We start from the raw sequence: 27,603 nt of genomic DNA, 5'->3' as shown, positions 1-27,603 counted from the left end.
AAGGCATGTGCCGCCACCATCACCACCACCCAGCAACATTGAGTCTCTTAATGAGACTTTGCTCTTAATCTCCGAGTTAGTAGATCAAGACACTAGAGTAAAGACATTTTGTTTTCAGTTCCCAAGCTGGCCACTTAGGGTCCACAGTCTTTGCAAGGAGGCTAACTTTGTATTACCCACAACCTGCCAAGAAAGAACAAGGCCCACCAATGCCCTATGCCAACTTTGTGATGAGGATGACAAAGAGCCCAACACGCACAATTTCCCCACTGTGTGTCCAAACATAAACACTCTTCTGTACCAATCTTTATGCATTTATTCACACATCTGATAAAAATGTCACAGTTAGGAGCAAACTCATTATGATGACCAAGTAATTGCAGAGTCAAATCACCGTTAAGTCAGAACAAAGGGCAACCACAACTGCTTAGTCCCCGCAGCCCAGCACACACACACACACATTCAGCTACAGGTGCTAAATTCAGAGAAAAGGTTTCTGTCAGGTCCTGGAGAGAAGGGAGAAACGCTCACTGAAGACTGGGACTGCTCAATGCATCTCTCTACTCCGCCAACAACTGAGAAGACATGGAACACTGGGGGAGTTAGTGGTTTCCTTGGCACAGAACTGAGTAGGCAACAAGAGCATTTGTTTAAAAAGGGTTAAGTTCACCTTGGGTTTAGTTTCCTTTTTCAACACCACAACAGGGTAGCAAGCAGGAAAAAAAAGGAAAGAAAAATTCAGTTATATAAACTCCAGAAAAAAAAAAGGGAGGGAGTAAAATTTAAAACTTGATCCCTATTCACAATAAAGAAACCAGCAAGGCCAGGTCCCTATCATCTGGTTGTGATCTTATTTATGCAAACTGTGCGCCTTACTTCTGTGTCAGCTCTGGAGAGAAACGTTTTAGAGGGTCGAGAGGGTCACATAAGCCACATCCCTACCATATTGGTATGGGGCAAGACTTCATCTGCTGGCCCACATGGCAGCTTAGTTTTGAAAGTTCTAGGAAATGCAACCACCATCCACTACCTTGAGCCCTCCAGGAAGGCCCAGCCGACCTGCAGTGGGAAAATAGTGCCTGAACAAGAAAGGGGCTGTGCTCTCATCTGCAACTCCACTTTGCTACGGGGTTAAAAAGAAATCTAGTGATTTTGAAGTGAGAAGTTTTGTGCACACTTCCACTGACCCTATCAAAACACTGGCGGCATCAATAGGAAGCTCCTGTCTAAAGGGGTCTGTCTCTGGTGCTCCTGGCAAATGGGCTAAGGCTACGGCAGAGGCCACGGTCCAACGAGCACAGCCCATGAACACCGAGGGCCAGTTAGGATGAGAACGGCTTTGAGTCAGATGAGTCGGTGTCACGGTATTTTGCAGGAGGAAGGATCCCTTGGTACAAACTTCATGTCTCTAACGATAAAGCAAGGTGAGGACAAGGCACTTAGCTCAGCCAGTGTTCACATCACCACAGGATTGTTACCAAGAGCACTCGTAGTGAACCCTTAGTGAGAGCCCAGGGCCAACCACTTTCCAAGTGACCTAGAGAACCGAAGGATATCCAGAGCGCTGCCCAATCAACGGTGGCATCTGGAATGTCAGCAAGGAAGCTTCTCCGAGGAGGCAGATGGGAGTCATCCTCTTCTGGCCTAAAGTGAGAGGTTTGCTCCAGATTAGCTCAGCATAATACCGGATTTCACAACAGTTGGCCTGAGAACATGATGACTCCATGATGTCATGTCCCTCTCTGTTTGGTAAATAGCAATAGGGCTCCAAATGAAATCTAACTCCAGTTCTAATTCTCTCCCACTGACAGTTACAGCAGATGTCTTCTAATACATGTGACTCGTCTCTGTCCTGAAGCAGAGCTGAGGGAGCAAGGCAGGACCGGAAGTGCCCGTCTCTCCTTTATCCCAAAGGCCCTTAAGCATACTCAATCCGAGCTGGGCCACGGCTACCCTCACTCTTCCGCTCTGAGGACGGAGCAGTGGCCTTGGCCTCACTGCTCATTTCCAGGGGCTTAGCCGAGATGTAGTCCTTCACTTTGATCTCCATGTTCTTGGCTTTCAGAGTGGCCATGTGCAGCTTCTCCAGGAAATCTGGCATGCCTATGAGGACACAGAAGAATGTGGTCAAGCTGCTGTGACGGTCAGTTTTTCAACAACCTGACACAAGCTAGAGTCATCTGGGAAGGGAGAACCTCAGTTGAGAAAATGTTTCTGTAAGACTGGCCTCTAGGAAGGTATGTGGGGGCATTTTCTTGATTAATGATTGATGTGGGAGGGCCCAGCCCACAGTAGTACTATACCTACGTAGTCAGGTGGTCCTAGGTTGTACAAAATAGCAGGCTGAGCAAACCATGGAGAGCAAGCCAGTAAGCAATGTTCCTCTATGGCCTCCATTTCAGTTGCCTGCCCTAACGTCTTTTCATGATGGACATAAGCTATAATGTGAAATAAACCTTTTCCTCTCCAAGTTGCTTTTTTTTTTTTTTTTTTTTTTTTGGTCACAGTGTTCATTAGAGCAACAGAAAGCAAACTAGAACAGTTGCCATACAAGCTAATAACAGGCTTAAAAACAGAGTTGATTCTCTCTAATGGTAAGCAAACAACAGCCTGAATGAAAATCCATGAGTGACATCTGCCTCCCAGAATAATGCTTCCCTCTGCATAGGTTGTGAAAGCTACCACAACTCTGATCTTTTCATCAGGCCACTGAATCCCAAATGTCTCTTTTAGGTGATTAAAATATCACTTATGACATAGTCACAACAACTGTCATTTAATTCAGACAAATGAACACAGATATATCTAATTTCGGGGAAGGAAATTCTAGCATCAGAAGAAACTAAACTGTATGAGGAGTCAGGCGTGGTATCATACACCCGTAATTATAACACTGAGATGTTGAAGTAGGAGGATCAGAGTTTACAGCCAAGCCAGGCGGTAGTGGCGCACGCCTTTAATCCCAGTACTCAGGAAGCAGAGACAGGCGGATCTCTCTGAGTTCGAGGCCAGCCTGGACTACAGAGTGAGTTCTAGGACAGCCAGGACTGTTTCACAGAGAAAACCTGTCTCAAAAAACAGGGGGAAAAAAGAGTTTAAAGCCAGCCTGGGTTACACAAGATCTTCTCAAAAACAATACAAAAGAAATTTCCAAACCAAAACAATGAAACTCATGTGAGAATGATTTCTAAGACAAGGTTTTAAAAAGTGGGGGGTGTGATTATGACTATGACATGCAGCCTTTTAGGTAATAGCCATTTCCCTAGGTAACTGCCCCACAACTAAGTATTCTTGGCCAGATCTCATATCCTTCAACACTTTGGCTTTACCAGATGTCACCTAGGCTGGCCTTGATCCTCCTGACTCAGCCCCTGTACCCATTACTGAGATTACAAATGTGTACACCACCAACCTAGCCATTCAGCACTACTGTAAATACATCAATGCGCACATCTATATGTAAGGCATCTAAATGAGTGTCTTAAAAACTCCTCTGGGTAAAAAGAATCCTTTCTGGAACTCCTGTGCTTAACCCTTCAAATCCTACTTAGAGGCTATAATAAAATGGGAAGATTGTTCAAATCTCCCCCAACATGACTACAAAATGTAAGTACCAACCCTCCTGTTGCCATTATTAAGACAGAAAAACAAATGGTTCAGCTCAGGTTCAGGCCCCCTATGCATACTCCTACTTACCACTGGAAACCATCCAACTGACGCAGTAGCGAGGGAACACTGTCTGGGGATTGTCACTGTACGTCAGTAAATAATCAAAGCCATTCTGGAAAAAAAGAACAGCAAAGATGAGGGCCCCTGGGTCTCTCACAGAAACTCCACAACCAGTACCGAATAACCATGACCCAGTACTGCAGTGAAGAGTGCAATAGCCTATGAACAAAAAAACGGACAGCAAAGGCTAGAGGCCGCTGTTCACACAAGGGCCCTCGACTATCTTGTTCCTGGTAAATGAAGTTTCTTGTGCCCAAATCATAACAAATATCACGTAACCTCTGTGAAAGATGGATTTTCTTCATGGAGGTACAAAACTTACATGTTAAACAGAGGGTGCTGTGGGACCAGCTTCTAGAGAAAACTCCAGCACCAAGTCTCTAACAGGTTGCTAGGCAAAACATTAAACACATTGTTGCATCTTGGTGCTAGAGAAGGAAGCCTCAAGACTACTCTGTGTCTTTTTCCTTTATAATCCAGCTGTGTACCCCTACTATATTACTGTCCTAATAGCTAGGAGTACACTATTTGCTGAGTCCTGAAGGTCTTCCTAGCAAATCTTCAAACGTGGGAGTAGCCTTGAGGACCCCAATACAGATGTCCAATGTTTAGAACTTCAAGGTCTCACCTTCCACTTTGCTCGAAGTACTACTAATAACTATTTACAGAACACTCTACTCTGCAGCGGGAGCTGCCTTAGGTCCTTGCAGCCTATAATGCACTCCCCTCCCCCACTTTACAGATGAGCAGCTTGGACACAGAAGTGAGAATGGGAAATCTGACCACCAGGCCTACATACCTACTGTTCTTTGGCTCAGCCCTCTCATACCTAATACCAAAAAAGACCCAGGATTACTGAGGTGATTAAAGGGTCCTGATGCTGCTGGGTATGATGGCACACATTTGTAGTTCCAGCACTTGTCAGGCAGAGGCAGGAGACTAGACTACAAAGCAAACAAAACACAAAATGTCTTGACCCCAAGAGAAGCCTGGAGCAGCTGTGTTCTCTTTGAAGAGCAAATGCTCTAGCCACACACAGCAAAACCTACCCTCCCACCCCTGCTCCAAGTATACTATTAAGTTGTTGTTCATTTTCTCAGCATATATTCAGTGTCTGCTGTGTCTGGCACTGTGCTAGGTGCTGCAGAGCAAACACATCAGCTCTGGTCCTTGCCCTCAGGAACATCTGATTATGAAGATTAAATTGCCCTAACTGGTACTACACTTCAGTGATAGAGCCTTTGCCTCAAATGTGTGAAGTCCTGGGTTCAATAGGCAGGACTGAGGAAAAAAATGAAAGGTGCCCTAACAAAAATCCACATGAGCACTGTGGAAGTGTGCAAAAGGAGAGATAAAGCCACACGATACAAACACAACCAGACCCACCAAAGGCCGCTTACATGACAAAATGAGATCCTGCAGATAAAACTTTAAGTTATTCCATCTGTGGGACTAGAGATGGCTCAGCAGTTAAGAGCATTTATTCTTGCAGAGGACAGGGGTTCAATTCCCAGAACCCACGTGGTGGCTCACAACCATTTGTAATTCCAGTGCCAGGCAATCTGACACCCTCTTCTGGTCTCCAAGAGAATAAGGTATGAACATAGTACACAGAGATACAAGCAGGGAAAACACCCACACACACTTGAAGAAGCGAAGTAGAATGTGCTGAGATACGATCTAAATCTCTCTGAATATCCTTATGTGTAGATCTGACTTTAGAAATAAATGCTTGACTTTTATAATATAATCAAACAAAGTTAGATTTAAAAAGCAATTGTCTCAAAATCCCAAAGTAGAAAATAAAGATCTGAGGGGACAGAGGATGTGGAGGATGGTCACCAGCTACACTACAGAAATGCAGATGGACAGGAAGGTAACTGCTACTTCCTGTCCCTACAGCACAGTTACCACCTCTGTGTTCCAGTTAAGAGACGAGACTAAGATATACAAAGAAACAGTAAATGCCCCAGGTGACAGCCATGCCACTGTCATGTGGTGCCCCACGAACACATTACTATGTGTTTACTACAAAGCAGCCTAACTAGAACTGAGCCGGTAGGAAAAACTACAAAGTCAAGACCTATTTCAGGTGGCTTTAAAACTCAACATGTTGTGCATGGCTGAGTATCTTGAGCACGAAATGACAGGCACACCTTTGGGTTTGCAGGTCAGGAGCTCTAGCCTAAGGATGCGGTGTTGATGAAACCCGCAGAGACGACAGCCCCCCTGAGAGGGTTCTTAACCAACAGCCCTGGCTGCCACACAACTGTACAGGCTGCTGACAAGCCGGCAACAATGAGTCCCAAGTCAAGAAGCCAAATCAAAGAGGCTCCCGCATCCAAAAGGGAAGCTCAGAGAGAAGAGTCATCCAGGGAGCTTTAGAAGTCCATCCTAAAGAGGACTTGTAACCTCATTACAGAAAGGAAATAGTTGTCTCAGTTGGTCTGTCTTGTGATAAATGCTGCATATCATTTGCTTGTGTTATTGTGAAACAAAAACCTCTAACTGAAAGAATACTTCTAGTCCAGAATTCAGAAAGAAGAATGATTGAACCAATCTAGCCTCAAGGTTCCCCATTTCCTGATGGTATCCCTGGTTTGCTTAACTTTTGGAATCTAAGGTGTGTTATTTAAAAAAATTAAAAAAAAAAAAGTAAAGTAAAATTGTACAGAATAGTTTTCAGGTTAAAAAAAAGTTTAATATTCTTTTCCTATTACCTCTGTGATCAGTGTAACTAAAAGCCTCATCACCACTTGTTATAAATTTGATGAGGGGCTGGAGAGATGGTTCAGTGGTAACAAACACTGGCTATTCTTCCAGAGGACCTGGGTTTGGTTCCCAGCACCCACATGGTGGTTCACAACCATCTGTAACTCCATTCTCACAGGCCAGACACCCTCTTCTGACCTCTGCGGACAACAGGTACACAAAAGTGCAGTAAGTACAGAGCAGGCAATGTACACATAAATTTAAATTTTTTTAATTAATTAATAAGTAAGGATTTATCAATTATGCCAAGGATGTCCTTAAAAGAGTGTCTACCCAGCTGGATGCCATCAGCCAAATGGCTTCAGAGAACAGAATCACACTGAATATTACAATTACAGGAGCTGGGCAGTGGTGGCACACACCTGTAATCCCAGCACTCAGGAGGCAGAGGCAGGCGGATCTCTGTGAGTTCGAGGCCAGCCTGGTCTACAGAGCGAGTTCCAGGAAAGGCGCCAAAGCTACAGAGAAACCCTGTTTCAAAAAACAAAAACAAAAACAAAAAAAAAAAGACACTGAAAACTGGTTTTGTATCACTTGAATAGCTTGTATAGTATATAATATTTCCTGAAAAGATGCTATAAACTTAAAAAAAAATTACACTTACAGAGAAGGCAGGTTCTTGTGTCAGGCATGTTGGACAATGTTGTACTTTTATACCTAAGAATATAGCTCCTGATGTGATAATAACCATGGCCTTTGGAGGATTACCTCCCCTTACCAATAAATTAACAACAAAAGTAAAAGCAAATCTGAAAAGATGCTTTTTAAAATAAGTAAAAGAAAATAAGTGGAAGAAACTGTAAGAAATAGTTATGGTCTGTTTTCACTATGAGATCTGCCAAGAGTTCAGTTACAATAAGCAGGAGGGGCTGGGCCCTTCTTGCCTCTAGCTGGTGGCTGTCTCAACATGGAGAATTGAGAAGTTAAAGGCGGTATCCTATGTGACAGAGCCACTGATCAGAAAAGTGGATAGTTTCAAGCCTCCAACTTAGTCACTAGATAAGGTTTTGTATCCTAAACTAATAGGATGGAAAATATGGGAAGGGGCAAATCCTGCACTACTGGATAGGAAGATAGGAATTTCTTGTGATCAGGAACTTTAAAAACACTGCCTTAGCCAGGCAGTGGTGGCGCACGCCTTTAATCCCAGAGGAAGGGGTACCTTTATGAGTTCAGGGCCAGCCTGGTCTACAAAGTGAGTTCTAGGACAGTCAGGGCTACACAGAGAAACCTTGTCTTGAAAAACTTAAAACAACAACAACAACAACAACAAAAACAACCCACACTGCCTTAAACCAAATCAGCACACCAGCCATTTTTACCTTTTCTCTACACTGGCATCCCTTTCTGCGGAAGGGTGTATTTGAAAATGTTTTGTTCTCACTAGTCTCTTGCTTGTGTAATTATCTTATTCCCCATAGACAGGATCTTTGAGAGAGTTGGTTACACCATATCCAGTCAAGAAGAGAGAGGAATGAATGCACCCATGCTGCCGCCTGTTTGTGAAATGGTTATGGCTACATGGAGCTGGGGAGATGGCTAAAATGTACAGCCATGGGAGTTCAGTTCAGATCCCCAGCACCCAAGTAAAAAAGTTCATGGTATATGTGCCTGTAACCACAGTACTAGAGGATGAGATGAGAGAGTTAGCAGAGACAAGAGGATCGCTGGGACTTGCTGGCCCGTCAGCCTACCAAAACGCTCTGGGTTCAGTGAAAGATCCTGTTTCAAGGGAATAAGAAAGAGAATGATGATACCTATGTCTTTCTCTGGCCTCTGTGCACACATGGTCATAGATGCACATGTGCGCGCCTTAGGGAGTGGGAAGAAGAATGGCTACAATAAATACTAAAAGATGTACATATTCAATGCAATCCCCCAAAAAACATTATTTATAGAAGTGGAAAAGAAAAACCCTAAAGTTTGTATGAAAGCAAAAACAAAACAAAACAAAACAACAACAACAAAAAAAACCCAACTAGCCAAAGCAATCCTGGGCATAAACAAAAAGCAATGATGGCGGAGTTAACATGGTTTCTGATTTCAAATCATACTACAAAGCCATATTAACAAAAACATGGTATTAGTACAAGAACAGAATAAAGGACTTACATATAAAACTGTGCAGCTCCGTCCTCTGATTTTCAACAAAAATACCAAAAACATGCAATGGAGAAAAGACATCCTCTTTGACAAACAGTGTTAGGAAAACTGGATACCCACATGTACAAGAATGAAACTAATACCTCAGGTCTTACCCTATACAAAATTCTATTCAAGCTGGGCACGGTGGATATGCCTTTAAACCTAGCACTTGAGAGGCAGAGGCAAGTCGATGTCTTTGAGTTTGAGGGCAGCCTGGTCTATATAGAATAGAAAGTTCCAGGACAGCCAGGGCTAAGCAGAGAGACTCTATCTAAAAACAGATAAGTAGGTAGACAGACATAAAGATATAAGACCTGAAATTTTGAAAATGCTAGAGGAAAACAACCCAAGATACTAGCACAACCAGGAACTTTCTGAACAAAACTCCAACAGCCCAGAAAACAGGAAGAATTGACAAACGAGCCAGGTGCAGCCATTCACGCTTCTAATCCTGACACTCGGGAGGCAGAGGCAGGAGAACTGCAAGTTAGAGGTCAGCCTGGACTACACATCAAGTTCCAAGCCAGCCTGGCCTGGGCTGTATAATGAGACCGTTTCAAAAACAAGTCACAACAATAAAGTCACTTGTTTGTGGCATTTAAATTCCTTAAAATTCAGAATTTATCTGTTTATTTATTTATTTTTGGTTTTTCGAGACAGGGTTTCTGTGTAGTCATGGCTATCATGGAACTCACTTTGTAGACCAGGCTAGCCTCAAATTCACAGAAATCTGCCTACCTCTGCCTCCCAAGTGCTGGGATTAAGGGTATGTGCCACCACACCAACCAGAATTAATTTATTTTAGAGGTTTATTAAATTTAAATCTTTATATTTTAAAGTATTTTCTAGCCATCCTTGAAATAACAAGAAAGTGAGACCAGGGCCCACAATATACCCAGGCTGATCTTTATGCATAACTTTTTCCAGCATACTGCACTCTGGCAACTCACCTTTCCCCAGTTCAGAAAAAGACATTCCTTGAAAAGATTCAAAGCCACAACACTCATCTCTAATATGCGGTAAAACTTACCTCATCAAATGACTTGTGAGGACGAATAACCATTTGGGATTCATAGGATCTGACCCTGACAAACTCGGGAGACTCTGGCACACTGGGGTGTTCCACTGCACTGTAGGGAGGAAGAGGGGGATGACTATCTTTGCATTAACTGATGGTGAGATAAAGCTGGGGTGTGTGGTGGGGAGTGGGCAAGACTCTAAAATACTGACTCAACAAAACCAAGCAGTCAGTGAGATGAATGAATACAACCCAGGTTGTGAAAATAAGTTTCTTTGATATTATAATACATAGTTCACAGGCTGTATTTCTAGTTTTACCTTTTAAAATCACTAGCATTAAGAAATTCACAAAACTCAATCAAAACTTAAATTCAGAGCAATAGCTCAGCAGTACCATGCTTACCTAGCATGAGTAAGGCTCTAGTTTGTACCCTCATTACCCACTCCCACCTCCCTGCAAAAGCTTGAAAGTATTTGTTCAGCCTCCCTGGTAGATCCACCTATTCCCCAGCAGGGATAAGAGATGAATGGGAACTGGCTGCTAGTAAGTCTGCAGGGCATCAATGAAGGCAAGCTCAAAGGTACAGAAGGCTCAGCTAATGGAGCTTAATGAGGGCTCCAGTAGTTATACATACCGTGACACCAAGACCATCACATTGTTTTCCTGATCCACGCTATACCGACGAACATAGACATAATCCCTCGAGTACATTGGATACTAAAGAAAGGGGGTGGGGCAGGATTAGTGTTCTGCATTACAGACTTGAGAGAAATAAAGCCAAAGTAAAAGTACTCACAGGAAAATGCGTTACCCAATGAAGAACCTCAGAACCACTGACGACATCTCTTTCAATCACCTCCAGCTTGATCACAAGAGCATCCCACTTTTTCCTGTACTCTGTGTCCAGCTGCAAAAGGGAAGATCCAAACAGAGATGCAGAAGATTCTCTGGAGGCTGGATCTCTGACTTAAGGACATTATGGAGAAATAGTGATTTAACTCAACAGTGCCAACATTTAGAGGCATGGCTGTTCATTAGATGTTTCTCTTTTGATTCTTACATACATTGAGGGGATTGTGTGTGTGTATGTATATACGTATATGTTCATGTGTGCATCTGTGCATGTATAGGCCAGGTCAATACTGGGTGTCTTCTCCACTGTATTTTGTTTGTTTTGAATTTTCGAGACAGGGTTTCTGTGTAACCCTGGCTGTCCTGGAACTCCCTCTGTAGACCAGGTTGGCCTCAAACTCAGAGATCCACCTGCCTCTGTCTCCTTGAGTGATGGATTTATTTTATTAAGACAGGTTCTCTTACTACATTGACTGGTCAGCAACCCCTGGGGATCCATCTGCCCAGTGCTGGGGTTTCTTACAAAAACATGCTCCCATACATATTCAGCTTTTACATGGGTGACAGAGGGATCTGAACTCATGCTTGAACAGCAAGCATTTTACCTGTTGAACCATTCCAAGTCCTGTGAGGGAATTTATTTTTTTAACTTTTATGTGTACAATGTTTTGTCTGCATGCCTGTCTGCACACTACAACATGTTTGCCTGGTGGCCATGGAGGCCAGAAGATAGTATTTTAGATCCTCTGGGACTGGAGTTACAGTTATGAGCCAGCACATGGGTGCTGGGAACTTGGGTTGTCCAATTGAACAGACAGTGCTCTCGACCATTAAGCCACTTCTCCAGCCCCGTGAAGGGAGTCTTAAAAATGCAACCAGACATTTGGGGCACATGCCTGTAAACATCAGCAATTCAAGAAGTAGAGACAGAAAGATCAAAAGTTTAAGGCAACACTGGACTATCTTTCTCAAAAAAAAAAAAAAAAGGACTGAAGATGTAGTTCAGTGGTTAGACTACTTGTCTAGCAAGTTTTGACAGTCCATGTTCAGTTCCTATTGTCATGTGTGTATATGCAGGCACATACACAAAAACTATGCAATAGAAATGTCTGTGGAATAGGGCTGTCAAGATGGCTCAATGGGTAACCATGTTTCCCACCTGTAGTCATTAGCTTTAACTGTCAACTCGACACAGCCTGGCGTCACCTGAGAAGGGGAAGTCCAGATAAGCCTGGCCTGTGGGCATGTCTATGGGGGACTGTCTTGACTGTTAACTGACTAGGTGGACAGAGCCCACTATGGACAATATCATTCCCAGGGAAGGTGGTCCTGGACTATATAAGAAAGCTGGCTGAACATGAGCCTAGAAGAGAGCCAATAAACAGTATTCTTCCATGGTTCCTGTTCCAATTTCCCCCAGTTACTGACTATAACCTATAAACTGAAATAAACCCTTTCCTCCCCTAACTTGCTTTTGGACAAAGAGTTTTATCACAGCAACAGAATGAAACTACAACAATGACTATGTAAGCCTAGCAACATGAATCCAATACACAGAACCCACATAAGGGTGGAAGGAGAGAAGTGAGGACTCTACAGAGTTGTGCTCTGGCCTTCATAAGCCTCACTTGTGCCCTCATCCCCACAGTAACAATAAAAAAATTTAAAAAGAAAAGGAAACGTGTGGAGAAAACATAGCATATAATGTGTAAAGATAATTCTAAATCACTTTAAACAGAAAGAAGTCTTAAAGTATGAACAGATCTCTGATGCATAGAAATTCAGGAAACATTTCTCATCTTTTAGCATCTCAAGTAACTAAGGAACTTCAAATACAGACATATAGTATGCAACAAACAAAACACAACACTAATGAAATACAGTGCCTAGGTCAAAGCACACTTGCATATCCTTAGAGGTGGGTGTATTGTTGCTGCAGTTCTAGGGTTTCAACCCAGAGTACATACTGCAATGTTCTATTTCCCAGTCCTGTTTTTACTTTTTAAGACAGGCTCATTAAGTTGACCAGGCTGGTCTTGAACTCACGATGTCCCAGGAAGACTTCAGCCTCCCAAACAGCTAGGACCACCGGCCTATTCCAACAGGCTTGGCATTAGTGGATATTATATTATTATAACCAACAAACTAGTTACTGAAAGCTTGGCAAAAATCACAACACGAGGATGGCAGGGATGTGGAGAAAGAAGAATCCCTTCTACATTGCTAGTGGAATTATACACTAGTGCAACCATTATGAAAATCATATGCAAGTTTCTCAAAAAAATTAAAAATAGAACTACCATATCACCCAGCCACACCACTTTTGGGCATATACCCTATATACTGTCTGTTACTGTAAGTGTTAACTGTTGCACTATTCACAAAAGCAAGGAAATTAAACCAAATGAACAGATAGTAAACATGTGATACTTATATACAATGGAATTTTATTCAGCCATAAAGAAAAATAAAAGTATAAAACTTTTAGGAAAATGAAGAATCTGGAAGTTATATTAAGCAAAGTAACAGACTCAGAAAGACAAATGCCTCTCATATGCAGATCCTAGCTTTTAATGTTCATATATGTATAAATATGTGGGTGTGAGTGTATATGTAAGTCATGACACCAGAGGAGTCCAGGAAAAGGAAAAGGTATTGATGAAAGAGGGGAAGACAACAGAACACGTGTGACGTCAAAGTTGAAAGCGGTTACTAGGGGTAGAGATATACAAGAGGGGACAGAGGGAAGAGGGAGAAGGCAGGGGGAAGAAGAGGACCAGCAAAACAAATTATGTTTGAAAATGCCATAAAGCAGCCTAGTACTTTGTATACTTATTTTATTTTATTTTATTTTGGAGACAGGGTCTCTCTATATAGTCCTTGATATCCTGGGGCTCTCTATGTAGAAGACCAGGCTAGCCTCAAACTCTACCTCCTAAATGCTGGGATTAAAGGTGCATGCCATCACATTCAGCTGTATACAAATTTTAACAATTAAATTAAATTTTTAAAATGGAACTATCATGAAAGAAAGTTCTACGTAGCTAGCACTTTGGGTGATCCCATCTTCCTCTCTCACTTCTGTTTTACTTTTATTGTTTTTTTTTGTTTTTGTTTTTTTTTTTTTTGAGACAGGGTCCTTATTATGTACCTCTGGCTGCCTGTCTTGGAACCAGGTGTGTAGCCCAGGCTGGCCTTGAACTCAGAGATCCATCCTCCTGCCTCTGCTTCCCAAGTGCTAGGATTAAAGGAATGTGTCACCACACCCAATTTTTTTTTTATTGTTTTTAATTCATTTATTTGTTTTAACTCTTGGGACAGGGTCTTGCTATGTAGCTCTGACTAGCTTTATACTTGTTACACAACCCAGGCTTGCCTCTAACTGGCAGCAAGTCTCCTGCCTTACCTTCCCAAGTGCTGAGATTATAGGTATTCATGGAGCCAGGAAGCTCCAAATCTGGAAAGAAAATGAACTCACCTGAACATTGAAGAACTGCCGAGGCGTCACATCTGTGTATGTTCCAAAAACTAGAACGACAAGAGGGGAGGGGGGCTTGCCACGCTCTGTCCCCTAGACTGACAGGTCTCAAAGGCAAGATCAAAACCTACAACCATCCCAGGAGCAGTAAAGCAAGGCAGAGAGGACATGTATCAGGAAAGAATAGGAAAAGCTTGTCATCTGAGAGAGGAAAATAAACAAAATAAAGAGAGCCAGGACAGAACGGTTTAGGAGTACAAGGAACCAAGCGCTGCATGCCTAGGCACTGTGGGCACAGGTCAAAGGCGGCAGGCATGGCTCACCTCGGTACTGGTAAAGGTGGGTGCCTGTAATTGGGCGCCGCCATAGCTTGAAGTGTTTCTTATCCATCACCATCTCCCATGGTTCTTCTTTGTCCTTCGACTTTTCACTCCCTTCTGCGGGGGTCTTTGGTTCAGGAGGGTGATTCTCAACTCCAGAACTCTGAAATACATTTGACATTTCCTCCAACCGCTTCATCTCATTAATGGACCTGGAAAGACACAAACAGGCATGATGTCCATGAAATAAAGTGTCCAAAGACCTACAAATGAGAAGTGTGGTAGGAAACAGCATATTATGTCAATGACCATAAATAAAATCTGAATTGTTAAGCTTGAATGCTAGCCTAACACCTGAGATTAGAATAATTACCTAACCAGTTCCCATTTCTAAATCTATAAAATGCACAAAATAATAGTATCTATCTCAAGCTGGTTGTAAAAACATACCAAAAAAAAAAAAAAAAAAAAGTGGCTGGGCAGTGGTGGCGCACGCCTTTGATCCTAGCACTCGGTAGACAGAGGCAGGCCAATCTCTGTGAGTTCAAGGCCAGCCTGGTCTACACAGTGAGATCCAGGACAAGCACCAAAACTACAGAGAAACCCTGTCTTGAAAAAGCACCCCCCCCCAAAAAAAAAAAAGTGTTCAAGACCTGGCACATAGCCTCAAATAACTTAAAGCATTTTAACATTTATCTATTTTGGGTATTTTTACTTTGCATGCACACAGTACACATGTGTAGATGCCTTATTCCTGTCACCAAATGCACTTCAAGTCCAGGAGTGGCAGGTCTTAAAGGCAGGTCAGAAACTATAAATCATGGTGGGAAGCAGCAAAGTGAGACAGAGACGACATGTATCAAGGAAGACAGAGAAGCTGAGCCAGCTTCAAATACTAACCACCAAGGTTTGTAACTGATATATCCTTTGATGCTCCTACCCCTTCTGTGACACAGGATCTCACTATGTAGCCCAGGCTGACCTTGAACTACCCCATCTTCTTGCTTCAGCCTCCTGATTATTGTGATTACAGAATACACCACCGGGTAAGACTTTCTGCCCCACTTTTTAGTAGACTGTCTTCTTCCTATATTATTTTTCCTCCCTGTTTTCAAATTGAAATAGAATCTACATACCAGAATTGTAGACCCCTTTGCAATGTACAATTTAGTGCTTTTTATTAGACTATCCAAAAACCTGGTTATTTATTTTCAGACACTTCCCTCACTTTCTGTTCTTGCCAGCCATAAGGGGTACTGGAGATAGACTCTAAGACTTCATACATGTTAGGCAGGCATTCTTACCATCTGAGTTACATTCCCAGACCCTACATTTACTTTTTTAAGGAACTTTCAAACTACTTTACTTCATCTTTGTCTGTTTACATTGATTTACTGGTAGGGGGAAGAGATGTGTGTCAATGGCTCATACGTGGAGGTCCAAAAGCAACTTGTGGAAATTAGTCCCCTCCTTCCACCATCTAAGTTCCAGGAAATGAACTCAGGTCATCAGGCTTAGCAGCAAGCACCTTTACCACTCAGCCACCTATCTGGCCCATAAACTATTTTTCAAAGCAGCAGTACCATTTAAATATCCACATCACAGACACATGAAAATTCCAGTCACTCCACCTTGTCAACATTTATCATCTCCCTTGTTTTTATTTTAAGACAAGGTCTCACTATGCTGCCTGCTGGCCTAGGTTTTAGTAATCTCTCTGCCTCAGCTTCCCAAGGGGTTACAGGTGTGTCCCACTGTATCTGTCTCTTTAAACTGATCTTACTTACAGGTGTTCATGTACTACTGTGTATGTGTAGAAGCAAGAGGGCAACTTTTAGGAATCAGTTTTTCCTTCTACCCTGTTCCTAAGGCAGTGTCTCTCATTTCTGCTCCTGGCTGGCTATCTCTCCTGAACTTTCAGCCAAGTCTGACTCTGACTCTCAATTCTAGTGGGAATGTTAGGGTTACAATGTGGATACATCTGGCGTTTTAAAAAAATGTGTGTCTGGGGATCAAATCCATGCTGTTAGGCTTGCACTCAAGGTGCTAAATCCCTGGCCCATTTGCCTTTTAAAAAACTCAATATTTCATTTTTGAGACAAAGTCTCACTGTGTAGCAATGGCTGGCCTGGAACTAAGTAAACCAGGCTGGCCTTGAACTTAGAGATCCTCTGCCTTTGCTTCCTGAGTGCTGGGATTTAAAGGTGTGTGCCACCACACTCAACCTCAATAATGTTTTATAGATTTCAGTGTTTTAAAAAGTTTCTTGTGCTTTTCTTAAGTTTACTAAGAATTTTATTCTTGCTGGGCGATGGTGGCTCTTACCTTTAATCACAGCACTCAGGAGGCAGGGGCAGGCGGATTTCTGTGAGTTCAAGGCCAGCCTTGTCTACAGTTCCAGGACAGGCAGGGCTGTTACACAGAGAAACCCTGTTGCAACACACACACACACACACACACACACACACACACACACACACACACACGCACGCACTCACAGAATTTTATTATTTTGGATGCTGTTGTAAATGGAACCCTACTCATTTCATATTCAGATTGTTCATTGCTTATTGATTGTTTAGCCTGCAATCTCATTAGTGTGAACAGTTTATTAGGTTTAACAGTTGTTAAAAACCCCTTGGTATTTCAATCCACAGGTAACATTTGCTGTAGTTGTACTTCTTCCTTTCCAGTCTGGGCACCTTTCACTTTCTCTTCCCTAACTTCCCTGGCTATGAGCTCTAGGACACAGTTCAGAGGAGGGAGGAAGAGCAGTGGCTTGTCTTGTCGATGACCTTAGGGGGAAGGTGCATTTTCTCAGCATGCTGGGAGCTATTTTTAAATGCCCTTTATAAATCTGAGGAATTTCCCTTTAATTCCCACTCTGTTGAGTGCTTTTTATTTTTTTAAAGGTTATATATATGGGTACTTTTGCCCATATTTTTATCTATGTACCACTTGAGTGCCTGGTACCCTCAGAGGCCAAAAGAAGACACTGGATTTCCTGGACCGGGAGTTATAGATGGCTGTTAGTCATCATGCGGTGGTTGGGACTTGAACCCAGATCTTCTGGAAGAGAAGAGCAGCCAGTGCTCTTAACCATGAAGTCATCTCTCCAGCTCCTGTGATTTTTATAATCACAAAATGAGGATAGAATTAGCCAAATGCTACTTCTCTAAGTTTTTTCTCTAATTTTTTTTTCTTTCCCAGTACTTGGGAGGGAGAGGCAGATCTCTGTGACGTTAACGTTCCTACACAGTAAAGAGACCTTGTCTCAATGTGTGTATATACATATTTGTCTAGTCCTCACAGAGGCCCGAAGAGGGCATCAGATCCCCTAGAGCAAGTTTTAGGGGGTTGTGAGGTGCCCAAAGTAGATGCTGGAAACTGAATTTGGGACCTCTAGAATAGCAACATGTGTTCTTAACCACTGAACCATCTCTCCAGACCCTTTTTTCTCTTTTTTGAGTCTCATGTAGCTCAGGCTGGCCTCAATACGTACCTGAGGATGACCTTAATCTTCCTGTCTCCACTTTCTGAATATTGGGATTACAGGACTGTGCTATCATACACGGTTTATATAGTGATGGTAATCACTCCTAGGCTTTGTGCATGCTCCCTCTACCAAGTGAGCTACATCCCAGCTCCTGTATTTTTATTCCACTAATGTGCCATATTAAATTAATTCTGTATGTTGTTGGGTTCAGTCTTATTACTTCGCTTAGGCTATAAAATCCTAAAACGTGATATTACATAGTATGAATATACAATTGCTTGATGATCAATGCTTAAGAATAAAGACATTAATTGGTATAATATCCAACAAAGTAGGATTATGGGCATATCTCTAGGGGTAAGGAAAATTCACAAAAAAAAGCACAGAATTTCTATTGTAATTTTTTTAGGTTGTAGATGGTGCTACTTGTTTTATGTTTAAGAGAGGGTAGCCTCAAACTCCTGATCCTCCTGCTGCAGCATTCCAAATGCTGAGTTGCGGGCATCTAGGCCTGGTTTTATTTCTTAAGTGTTATATTTAATATCTTCGATTCTTTAAACCTTTTATATCTAAAACATTTTATGAAAATGATTAATTTTTTTAACACGATACTACAAAACTGGTCAAAAGCTCCTGGGGAGCACATAGGCCTTGGGGGAATCGACCACTCACAGTTTTGCTAAATGGTGACTATTTGTGCTTATACCCACAGAGCAGTGCTGCTCTCAGTCTGGTCAGGGCAGCTTTTATAGTGGGCAGCAGTTAGCTAGAGACTCAAAGTGCTGAGAAAAGCAACTTGAGTGCTCAGCCTTAAATGTATCACAAGTGTAAGAAACACTAGATACTAGTCTTTTCTGTTTTCCCCACCTAAATGCAAATGTTTTGATCCTTCCCTGCCCAGTACACAAGGGCTCCTGTTGCATTCCAAGAACCTAATAGCCTGAACCGGTGACCCCACTCCCCTCAGAGCAATGACTCCTTTCTCTTTGGATCAGTAAACCCTTTTCCATTCCATACACGCCAATCTGGAAAGACTGTGAGGTCGGACCCCAGTCAGTGGAAGAAGATACAGTTGCCAACTGTGTTAGAATACAAGAACCACGCACTCTTCCTGACCCGGTGTGCCTGCTCTTCTGCTTTGATGAGCAGTGCACCTTCTTGATGAGGAGTAAAATTCTACTGTTGAGACACCTAATTAGAGTGGTGGTCTCTTTCTTTGCCACTCACGACTTATTTCTAACACAAGGCTCAGGAAGTTAGGAAATGCTGTTTTCAACAGGGCGTGACTGCTCGGCTCCTAATCTTATAAGAGCTATGGGAACCTGCACGAGATCAAGCCAGGCAACATTCCAGCATGGATGGGGTAGGAACTCACGAAGCCCCAATCCTCGCTGAGGAGCTTTTGGCAGTTTATGGCTGCTGGGGCAAGAGGAGCTGTTTTCTTCTGGAGTTGCTCAAGCTCTGGTGAATGGTCTCACAATCATGCACATGGCAAGCAGCACTAACTAGACTTAGTGGGTTATGGGGGGAAGTGGTATTCTAGGAGGTTCTAGAGGAAACAGGACAGCAGAGGTTGGAATAGATATGATCAAGACACACTGTATACGTTTGAAGTTGTCAAGGAAAAACATGGCTTGTATTTTACAAATAACTTTATTTATTTATTTATATTTTTATAAATAACTTTAAATAGTAAATAGGAAAGAAAACCTGCTGGTTGACTAGGCTGCACATAAAAGGGTGCAATTCAGAACTCAGGCCACCAGCCCTGGGTGTGGCAGAACACACCTGATCTGCATTACAGCACTTGGGAGGCAGTCAGAAAGATGGAAAGTTTGAGGCCAGCTCCAGTTACCTAGTAAGACCCTGTCTCTCCTGTCTGTCTGTCTGTCTGTCTGTCTGTCTGTCTCTCTCTCTCTCTCTCTCTCTCTCTCTCTCTCTCACACACACACACACACACACACACACACACACACAAAATTCCAGGGTCTGAGGATGTAGAATGTTTATGTAGTACATACAAGCCCTGAGTTTGATCCCCAGGACTGCACAACAAAAAAGACTAAGGAAAATGGCAATTACTAACATACTGAAATAATTCCTACAGAGTTAATGACATATTTTCTTTTATCCCCTCAGAGATAAATCACAGTATACTATAATAAATCTTTATATCTGCCTCCTTTACTAAACTACATATCTCTTAACCACAGTTCCAATTCCTAGTATCTCTATGGGAAGAGTAAACAGTCAACAAATATTTATTGAATAAACTGAGTAAGTGAAAATACAGAAGTAGACCCCAGTGATTCAAATTTTTATAGTAAAATATTATATTAATATGCTGCTTTAAAAGCAAAAAAAAAAAACACTGGGAGCAAGTAGCATACGCCACAACATTAAGGAAACTGAGGTAGAAGGATTATAATGATCAAGATCATTTTAGACCACAGGCCAACTAGGGCTACATAAAATGATGTTTAAAAAAAAAACTAATTCAAACTTAAATTACTGGCAATCCAAGACTAAATTTTTGAGCAATTTAACAGTCCTTGAGGTTTGTTGTAGTCCTAGCTCTAATACCAACTAATTGTATAATATCAAATAATTCACGTAAAGTGAAGAAATCTTTTCTTTTTCTCGTTTGTTTGGTTTGGTTTTTGGAAACAGGGTTTCCCCATGTAGCCCTGGCTGTCCTGGAACTAGCTCTGTAGAGCTGGCCTCGAACTCAGAGACACCCTGCCTCTGCCTCTAGTGCTGGGATTAAAAAGGCGTGTGCCACCACCACCCAGCAAGACAGCTTTCCTTAAAGGTTCTTATTATCTCTAGAATTCCAAGTTATTAGATTTTTTTAAACTTTAGACTTAGGTTAAAAAAAAATTATATTGAGGGGCTGGAGAGATGGCTCAGTGGTTAAGAGCACCGACTGCTCTTCCAGAGGTCCTGAGTTCAATTCCCAGCAACCACATGGTGGCTCACAACCATCCGTAATGAGATCTGGTGCCCTCTTCTGGCCTGCAGGGACACATGCAGGCAGAATACTGTATACATAATAAATAAATAAATAATTTTTAAAAAAAATTATATTGAGCCGGGCATGGTGGTGCTCACCTTTAATCCCAACACTTGGGAGGCAGTGGCAGGTGTATCTCTGAGTTCAAGGCCAGCTTGGTCTACAGAGCAAGTTCCAGGATAACCAGTGCTACGCACAGAGAAATCCTGCCTCGACCCCCCCAAAGGGAGGGGGGATATTTGTCATTTTATTGTCTTACATCCCTGCCTATTTATGTCTCCATACTAGGCGGGTGCAAACCCACACTACTCCACCTCTCATATTTAAGCACAGCTAATTTAAGTTCAGGATTTCTAGGAGGGGCAAAGGCCCTGGAGGTTTACAGATTGCTCACCAGGCAGTCTAGAGCAACGAAAAAGTGAAAATCCCTACAAGGCAGCTGCATGAAGACTCTCCTCCCTATAGCAAGCCTTGACCATTATCTGGGCCAGCCTGTACTCTTGCCAATGTTCTCAACAACCAGCTAACAAGGACTCAGCTAGTTCATTTCTTTTTGCTTTGAGTTAACCAAGAGCAGTTTCACTATTTACACCCAAGAACCTGGACCAGTACAAATGTTTTGACAGAAATAGTTTCAAGTCTAACCATGGTGGTGCACGCCTTTAATCCCAGCACTCAGAAAGCAGAGGCAGGCAGATCTTGTGAGTTTGAGGCTAACCTGGTCTACAGAGTGAGTTCCTGAACAGCTGGGGTTACACAGAGAAACTCTATCTTGAAGGGGTAAAAAGCTTCATCATTTTTTGAACATTTTAAATTGGAAGTTGCAGACTAATTCAAGGCCAGCCCTGCAAAGGTCTAAGTATAGAAATATGGCAGCATCTTACTAACGGCAGGCAATTAGAGGGGCAGAAGAGAACAAGAGCACAGTCACAGCACCAACTGCCTAGAGGACAATTCCAGCCTGGCCTGGCAACAAGTAAGGGCACTGTTCTTGATGATTAAAGCATTCTTTTCTTCTTTTGAGACAGTCTCTCTATGGAACCCTGGCTGTCCTGGAACTTGCAATGTAGACCGCTGGCCTCTATCTCACAGAGATCCACCTGTCTGTGCTTCCAGTGCTGGGATTAAAAAGGCATGTTCTTAAATAAATAAATAAATAGATAGATAGATAAATAAATAAATAAATAAATAAATAAATAAATAAATAAATAAATAAGGCATGTTCTTTAGAAATGCAGTCTTTTTTTCTTTTTTTGGTTTTTCAAGACAGGGTTTCTCCGTGTAGTTTGGTACCTGCCCTGGAACTCACTTTGTATACCACCAGGCTGGCCTCCCGAGTGCTGGGATTAAAGGCATGCACCACCGCTGCCCAGCTAAAAATGCATTCTTAAATACCAAGCACCATTCCTGAATATGAGAGAGAAGAATAAATTGTTATCCCTGGTAAAACTTCTTACTAACAGGGGCTAAGGCTGGATACAGCTCAGTTAATAGAATTCTTGTCCAACATACACACACAAACATGTGAGTCCAGAGTCACTCCCTAGCACCTCATAAACCACATATATAGAGGCATATATCTGTAGTCCCAGCACTCAAGAGGTACTAACAGGAGATTATGATGTTCAAGGCTATCCTTACCCACATAGTGAGTTCAAAGCCAGCTGGGCAACAGCATCTAGTATATTTGTACTCTTGGAAAAGCACAATTATGGAGCAAGACTTGGCCATTACTGCCCTGAAGGGTTTCAACTTCCAAATGCTAATAAAACTGACAAAGCACACAAGAGCACAAACAGTATCATAGATAGCATGGAGAGAAAGGAAACACCTCTTTCCTATGTGTCTAATCTCGTTGGGGCAGGATAAGTGTCTAAATCTTCCCATCTAAGAAGACTTAATAAGAGAGAGAGAAAAGGGCATTAGAGATTACTCCTGAAATAGTAACAAAATCAGCAGATTACATTAGTACAAGGATCAAGGAGAGACAGTCTATGCTTTCCTCTCTCCAAAGCAGTATTTGGGAAAGGGATGGACTGAAGAGTAAGGAAACCGAAGACACACTGAAAACAGAGTAAGCATACCAACACATGACTCAGCCGGGGTGCTGCCCTTACCACAGACTCCAAAGTAATTCTGGTAGGGCCACCCCTGCACGTAGGGATTTCAACACAACTGCTTCACCTACCAAAGCCTCCTGAAATTCCAAACTACTGTTGACAGTAGGACTTCTGGCTCGGCATAGTAGCACAGGCCTTTAATCCTAGGTCTTGGGAGGCAAAGCCTGGTAGATCTCCGTGAGTTCAAGGTCAGCCTGGTCTACAGAGTGAGTTCCAGGACAGCCAGGGCTACATAGTAAGACCCAGTCTTTTTTTTTTTTTTTTGGAGCTGAGGATCGAACCCAGGGCCTTGTGCTTGCGAGGCAAGCGCTCTACCACTGAGCTAAATCCCCAACCCCGAGACCCAGTCTTAAAAAAAAAAAAACCAGAAACAACAACAAAAACAATTAAGGATTTTTCAGCTACTACTGATTTGAGACATCTCTTAAAATAAGACATAAAATATTCATGGTATTTTTGGACAAGCAGCTAGCTAATGGTAAAATAACAGACAAATTCAACAAATCTCAAGTCCCTTTTATGCTGTTTTGTTGACATAAGAGCTTTGTCTGTAAGATACACCAAAGTGACTGTGGTCATTAAGTTCCTTTAAGCCAGAAGGATTTTTCACTAGTTAATAACACACTGAAAAGTTTAATAAATTCTAAATGCCCCAAAAAGAAATGGGAAAATGACCAATTTTCCTTGTGAACATTTACTAGCGCTCATTTCTCATTAAACAGAATTACTCAAACTTTTAAAGCAGTGAACTGTACCTTTTTTTCAAATGAGGTTAATGAAACATTTCCCCCCTTTATTTTCATATTTCCTAACATCCTTCCTCTTTTTGTTTCAGTAACTTTAGAAAAAAGAAAGGCTGTATTTTTCCACGGGATTTGCCCCAGTCTGACAGAACAGCAGCTGGCTAGCACCAGTAATAACAGTCCACACTTATTTTGCTTAAGAAGCCAACTGGATGAAAATACTAAACAAGTACTGAGCGATATGAAGTACCAGAGATGGCTGGGGGGAGGGGGGATTGCCCCTAAGCCTGAGGACCTGAGATTGATCCCAGGGTCCCACATGACAGAAGAAACAACTCCCACAACTGCTCTTTGACCTCCACACAAAGGCTGTAGTGTTTAAGAGCAACACCCCCCACCCAAATAAATAAATGTAATAAAAATACAAAAAGAGAAATCTTATTTCTGTTGGGCATGGTAGCTCATACCTGTAATCCCAGCACTCAAGAGGACTGTTCCTAGTTTGAGGCCACTGTAGGCTACATAGTGAGTTTCTGACAGCCTAGGCTACAGAATAAGAGCCTGTCAGGGTGAGGTGGGGAGATACTAACAAAATGATTTCTACGTCTGATGTAGCAATGATTCAAAAGGTTAAATAAGATAGCTAATCCCAGGCGGTGGTGGAGCACGCCTTTGATCCAAGCACTGGGGAGGCAGAACCAGGCAATCTCTCTGAGTTCGAGGTCTACAGAGCGAGATCCAGGACAGGCACCAAAACTACATGGAGAAACCCTGTCTCAAAAAACCAAAAAGAAATTTAAAAAAATAAATAAATAAAAATTAAAAAAAACTAAGATTGGATTTGGTAAGATGTTTTCTTTCTTTCTTTTTTTTTCTTTTGAGATAGGATCTTTCAATGTAGCCCTGGCTGTCCTAGACCTCACCATGCAGACCAGGCTGGCTTCAAACTCAATCTTTCTGCTTGTCTCCCAAATGAGGGTTAAAGGCATGTGCCACCACACCCAATCTGCAAGAGGTTCTTAAGCACTGAAAGGCTAGGAAGCAAGACCACTCTTTCCTCATTAAACAGAATCCAAATCACATAAGAAAAACACAAAACACAAGCTGCAGCTCCAGGCGTAATGTATCCTAGTTTTCTTTCAGTAGAGACTGAGGTGTAGTGGTACACACCTGTAATCCCAGGACTGGAAAGGCTGAGGCAGGAGAACTAAAAGTTCAAGGCTACTGGGCAAAAAATGGACAGATCCTAGCTCAAAAAATGGAGGAGGGGCGCAAATAACTAAATAGAAAAGAATTACCCAAATAGCTATCATGTTTTCATTCCTCAACGTTTTTATAAATAGAATCGTTTGTCATTACAACTTTAAACTGCATTTATAAGTCATTTTTTTGTGCCAGGCGGATCTCTGAGTTTGATGCCAGTCTGGTCTATAAAGCGAGAGCTACACAGAGAAACCCTGCTTCAAAAAAACACAAAACAAAACAAAATTCATCTGTCTGCAGCCATTCTACCCTGAACACGCTCGACCTTTTTAAAAGCCATCTTTCTAGCTAGGAACATAGTCTCAGTTCTTAAGAGAGACTAGCATTTGTTCTCAATTCAGTATTGCACAAATTGCTGCTTGGCATTTGGGTATTATGTATCCCATATAGGCCACAGTATAAACTTTACTGCTCTGTTCTCATTTTTAATGTAACAAACAAACAAAAAACAAAACAAAACAAAAAAACCCCACGTAAAACAGGTTCTCTCCCTGTTTCAGAAATATTTAGAAGAAACATAGACTCTCCGGTAGAGAGGAGGGAACTGGCCTTGGTTCCTGAAATCACAGTTTAGAAGTGGGGAGGGGGGTGGGGTGAGGGGCCTAATTTGAGAGTTTGTTTAAAAGGAATATACAAACACTGTAATGCAAAAGCATTTACTTTCTAAGATTATCTGGAAATTATGAAGTCTCAGAATTCGACTAACAAAAATAAACGCCAATAGGCTTTTCCACAGACAAAGCCTAATGACACAGTAGTCGAAGCGTTCTAAAGCAGCAAAAATTTAACTTAACTCTAACAGGTTAGAATGTCCGGGCCACTGCTTTGCACAAACAAACCCCTCCCAGTTTCTTAAATGTGCCAAGACACAAGTCACAGTAACAGAGGCTGTCCGCGCAAAGCCCGAGTCCCATCTGGATTGCAGTCCTTTTATAAATGGCAAGATATCTCTCTCTCACACACACACACACACACCCTTGAGCTTATTTTAAGGCTCGTTTTGAATGTGCACTTTTCTGGGTATGCTGAATACCAGAAAAATGGCCTCTATACCTTAGACATCTAATTTGATTTTGGAATATTTCTTTAGTGCCATACTACCCATTAGAAGCCGTCGTCCGTCCCCCACCCCGTCGTCCCCCCACCCACTTCCAGTTATTTTTAACCTGACAAATGGAATTAAGGGGCAAAGAGGCAATAACGCGTGGTGCTAAAATGAGTTCAATCTATTGCATCGTCACTCAAAAGACCACTGGGCAAACGGGGCACTGACGACAGGGCAGGACCCAAGGCGCCCACCAACCTCCCGCCCAGGCCCACCACTCTCTCCGGATCAGGGACGCCGCTGCAGACAAGAGGCTCACCTCTGCAACTCCTCCTCCTGGATCCTCTCCTCGTCCCAAACGAAGACACCGGCGAGCGCCGCCATCAAGGCAGAGACATGGCCGGGGGGGCCGCGCAGCCGGCGCCAGAGGCGTCCGAGGAGGACGCAGCGCGAGCTCTCGGAATACAGGCGGCCGTAGAGCTGCGCGATCTGCTGAGCTCGCCGCACGCGCAGGCCCGTCACGAAGCGACACTGATTGGCCAGCACGGCCAGCAGGCCCCCGCCCCGCGCGCCCGCCAGCCAGGCGGCCAGGGGGGCCGGCGGCCTCCGCGGGAACATATCGGCCTCTGTGGATGCCCTCGCCTGCCGCTAGGCCCCGGAGAGGAAGGGCTGGGGAGCCCGCGGAGTCCCCTTAACTGGCCGACCCCGAGCCCGCCTCACGCTCCCGAGGCCGGGAGCCACCCCTCATGCCTCTCTGCAGAAGCCGCTGAGGCAAGCGTGGATTCTGAGGAAAGCGCCGCTGCACGAGGCCTCCTCGGTTCCGGCGACCCGTTCGTCTGCGTGGACGGCGGAAGCGCTAGGGTCCCCGTATCCGGTGCGCGGGAAGGGGAGAGGTGGGCGTCCCGGGCCGCAGCAGAAGAGGTCCCGTGCGCCCGTGTCCGCCCCTCGCGCCGAGCGCGCGCAACCGAACCTGTCTCCTCTGTCCGCGCTCTGATTGGACACAGCCCGGGAACCTGGGCGCTCATTGGCCAGGGCAAAGTGTTCATCCGCCGGGGCTCCCGGCCGCTTGTTAGCAAGCTAGGTGGCACGGCACGATGGCCCGTCAAGGGCGCGGGGAAAGTGACCCTCGGACCCTGGCGCCGCCGCCATTCAGAGACGTCCCATCCTGCCTGGCGGAGAGGTGCGGTCAGGTGTGATGTTCCATTGTGCTGAGAGGCCCGCCCTGTTGACCCGCCTCTACAGTCCAGGGAGGGGCGGGTCTGCGCTGGGTGGAGGGCGGTGCATGCCCTACGTGAAGCGGGACCCAGCGCAGGCCTGGGGTCACCTGCCGCCGGAGCCTTACAGGGTCTCCTAGTCGGGATCCTTCGAAGTCTCCTGAATATCTGCAGCTGGGACGCGGTTCTGGGTTCCGGCTTCGAGAGAGAGAGGACCCGTGGCCTATCCTTAGGGCCGAGGAACACCTGGCAGAGAATGCCACACGGGCTGGTGACCTGTTGCAATCTGAAAATGCGCTAGTCCTTGCTCTCCAGTCTCCATTTGACTCGAAGGAGGCGACAGGGTGGGAAAGTAAGCAAGTTTCCCAAAACGTACCTTGCCATGTGCAACC

The 27,603-nt window shown here is 43.5% G+C and overlaps 1 protein-coding gene and 1 non-coding gene across 2 annotated transcripts; both read right to left on the bottom strand.

Annotated features, from left to right (window-relative positions):
• Window positions 1–1,454: 1,454 nt before the first annotated feature.
• Window positions 1,455–27,195, bottom strand: Stard7 (StAR related lipid transfer domain containing 7). Its single transcript, XM_059261351.1, has 8 exons — window positions 26,317–27,195; window positions 14,321–14,529; window positions 13,998–14,047; window positions 10,464–10,574; window positions 10,302–10,384; window positions 9,677–9,776; window positions 3,697–3,781; window positions 1,455–2,103 (listed from the first exon to the last, which is right to left on the bottom strand). The coding sequence occupies exons 1-8, from the start codon at window positions 26,613–26,615 to the stop codon at window positions 1,919–1,921; spliced, it is 1,122 nt and encodes a 373-aa protein (XP_059117334.1). The 5' UTR covers window positions 26,616–27,195; the 3' UTR covers window positions 1,455–1,918.
• Trnaa-cgc (transfer RNA alanine (anticodon CGC)) lies at window positions 23,208–23,280 on the bottom strand. Its single transcript has one exon. It is a non-coding gene; the product is annotated as a tRNA-Ala (tRNA).
• Window positions 27,196–27,603: the final 408 nt, after the last annotated feature.

The sequence above is a fragment of the Peromyscus eremicus genome, chromosome 4, assembly GCF_949786415.1.
Source record: "Peromyscus eremicus chromosome 4, PerEre_H2_v1, whole genome shotgun sequence".
Lineage (NCBI taxonomy): Eukaryota > Metazoa > Chordata > Mammalia > Rodentia > Cricetidae > Peromyscus > Peromyscus eremicus.
Note: the sequence above shows the minus strand (reverse complement) of the source record. Positions and strands in the feature narration are given on the sequence as shown.

Bases quoted from the DNA above. Each gene is read 5' to 3' on its own strand.
- Stard7 (XM_059261351.1), bottom strand. From the start codon at position 26,615: ATGTTCCCGCGGAGGCCGCCGGCCCCCCTGGCCGCCTGGCTGGCGGGC. The intron at 14,048-14,320 runs GTGAGCCATGCC...TTGTCGTTCTAG, and splicing joins CCACCTTTACCAGTACCGAG to TTTTTGGAACATACACAGAT. The intron at 3,782-9,676 runs GTAAGTTTTACC...CTTTTTTTCCAG, and splicing joins CTCACAAGTCATTTGATGAG to AATGGCTTTGATTATTTACT.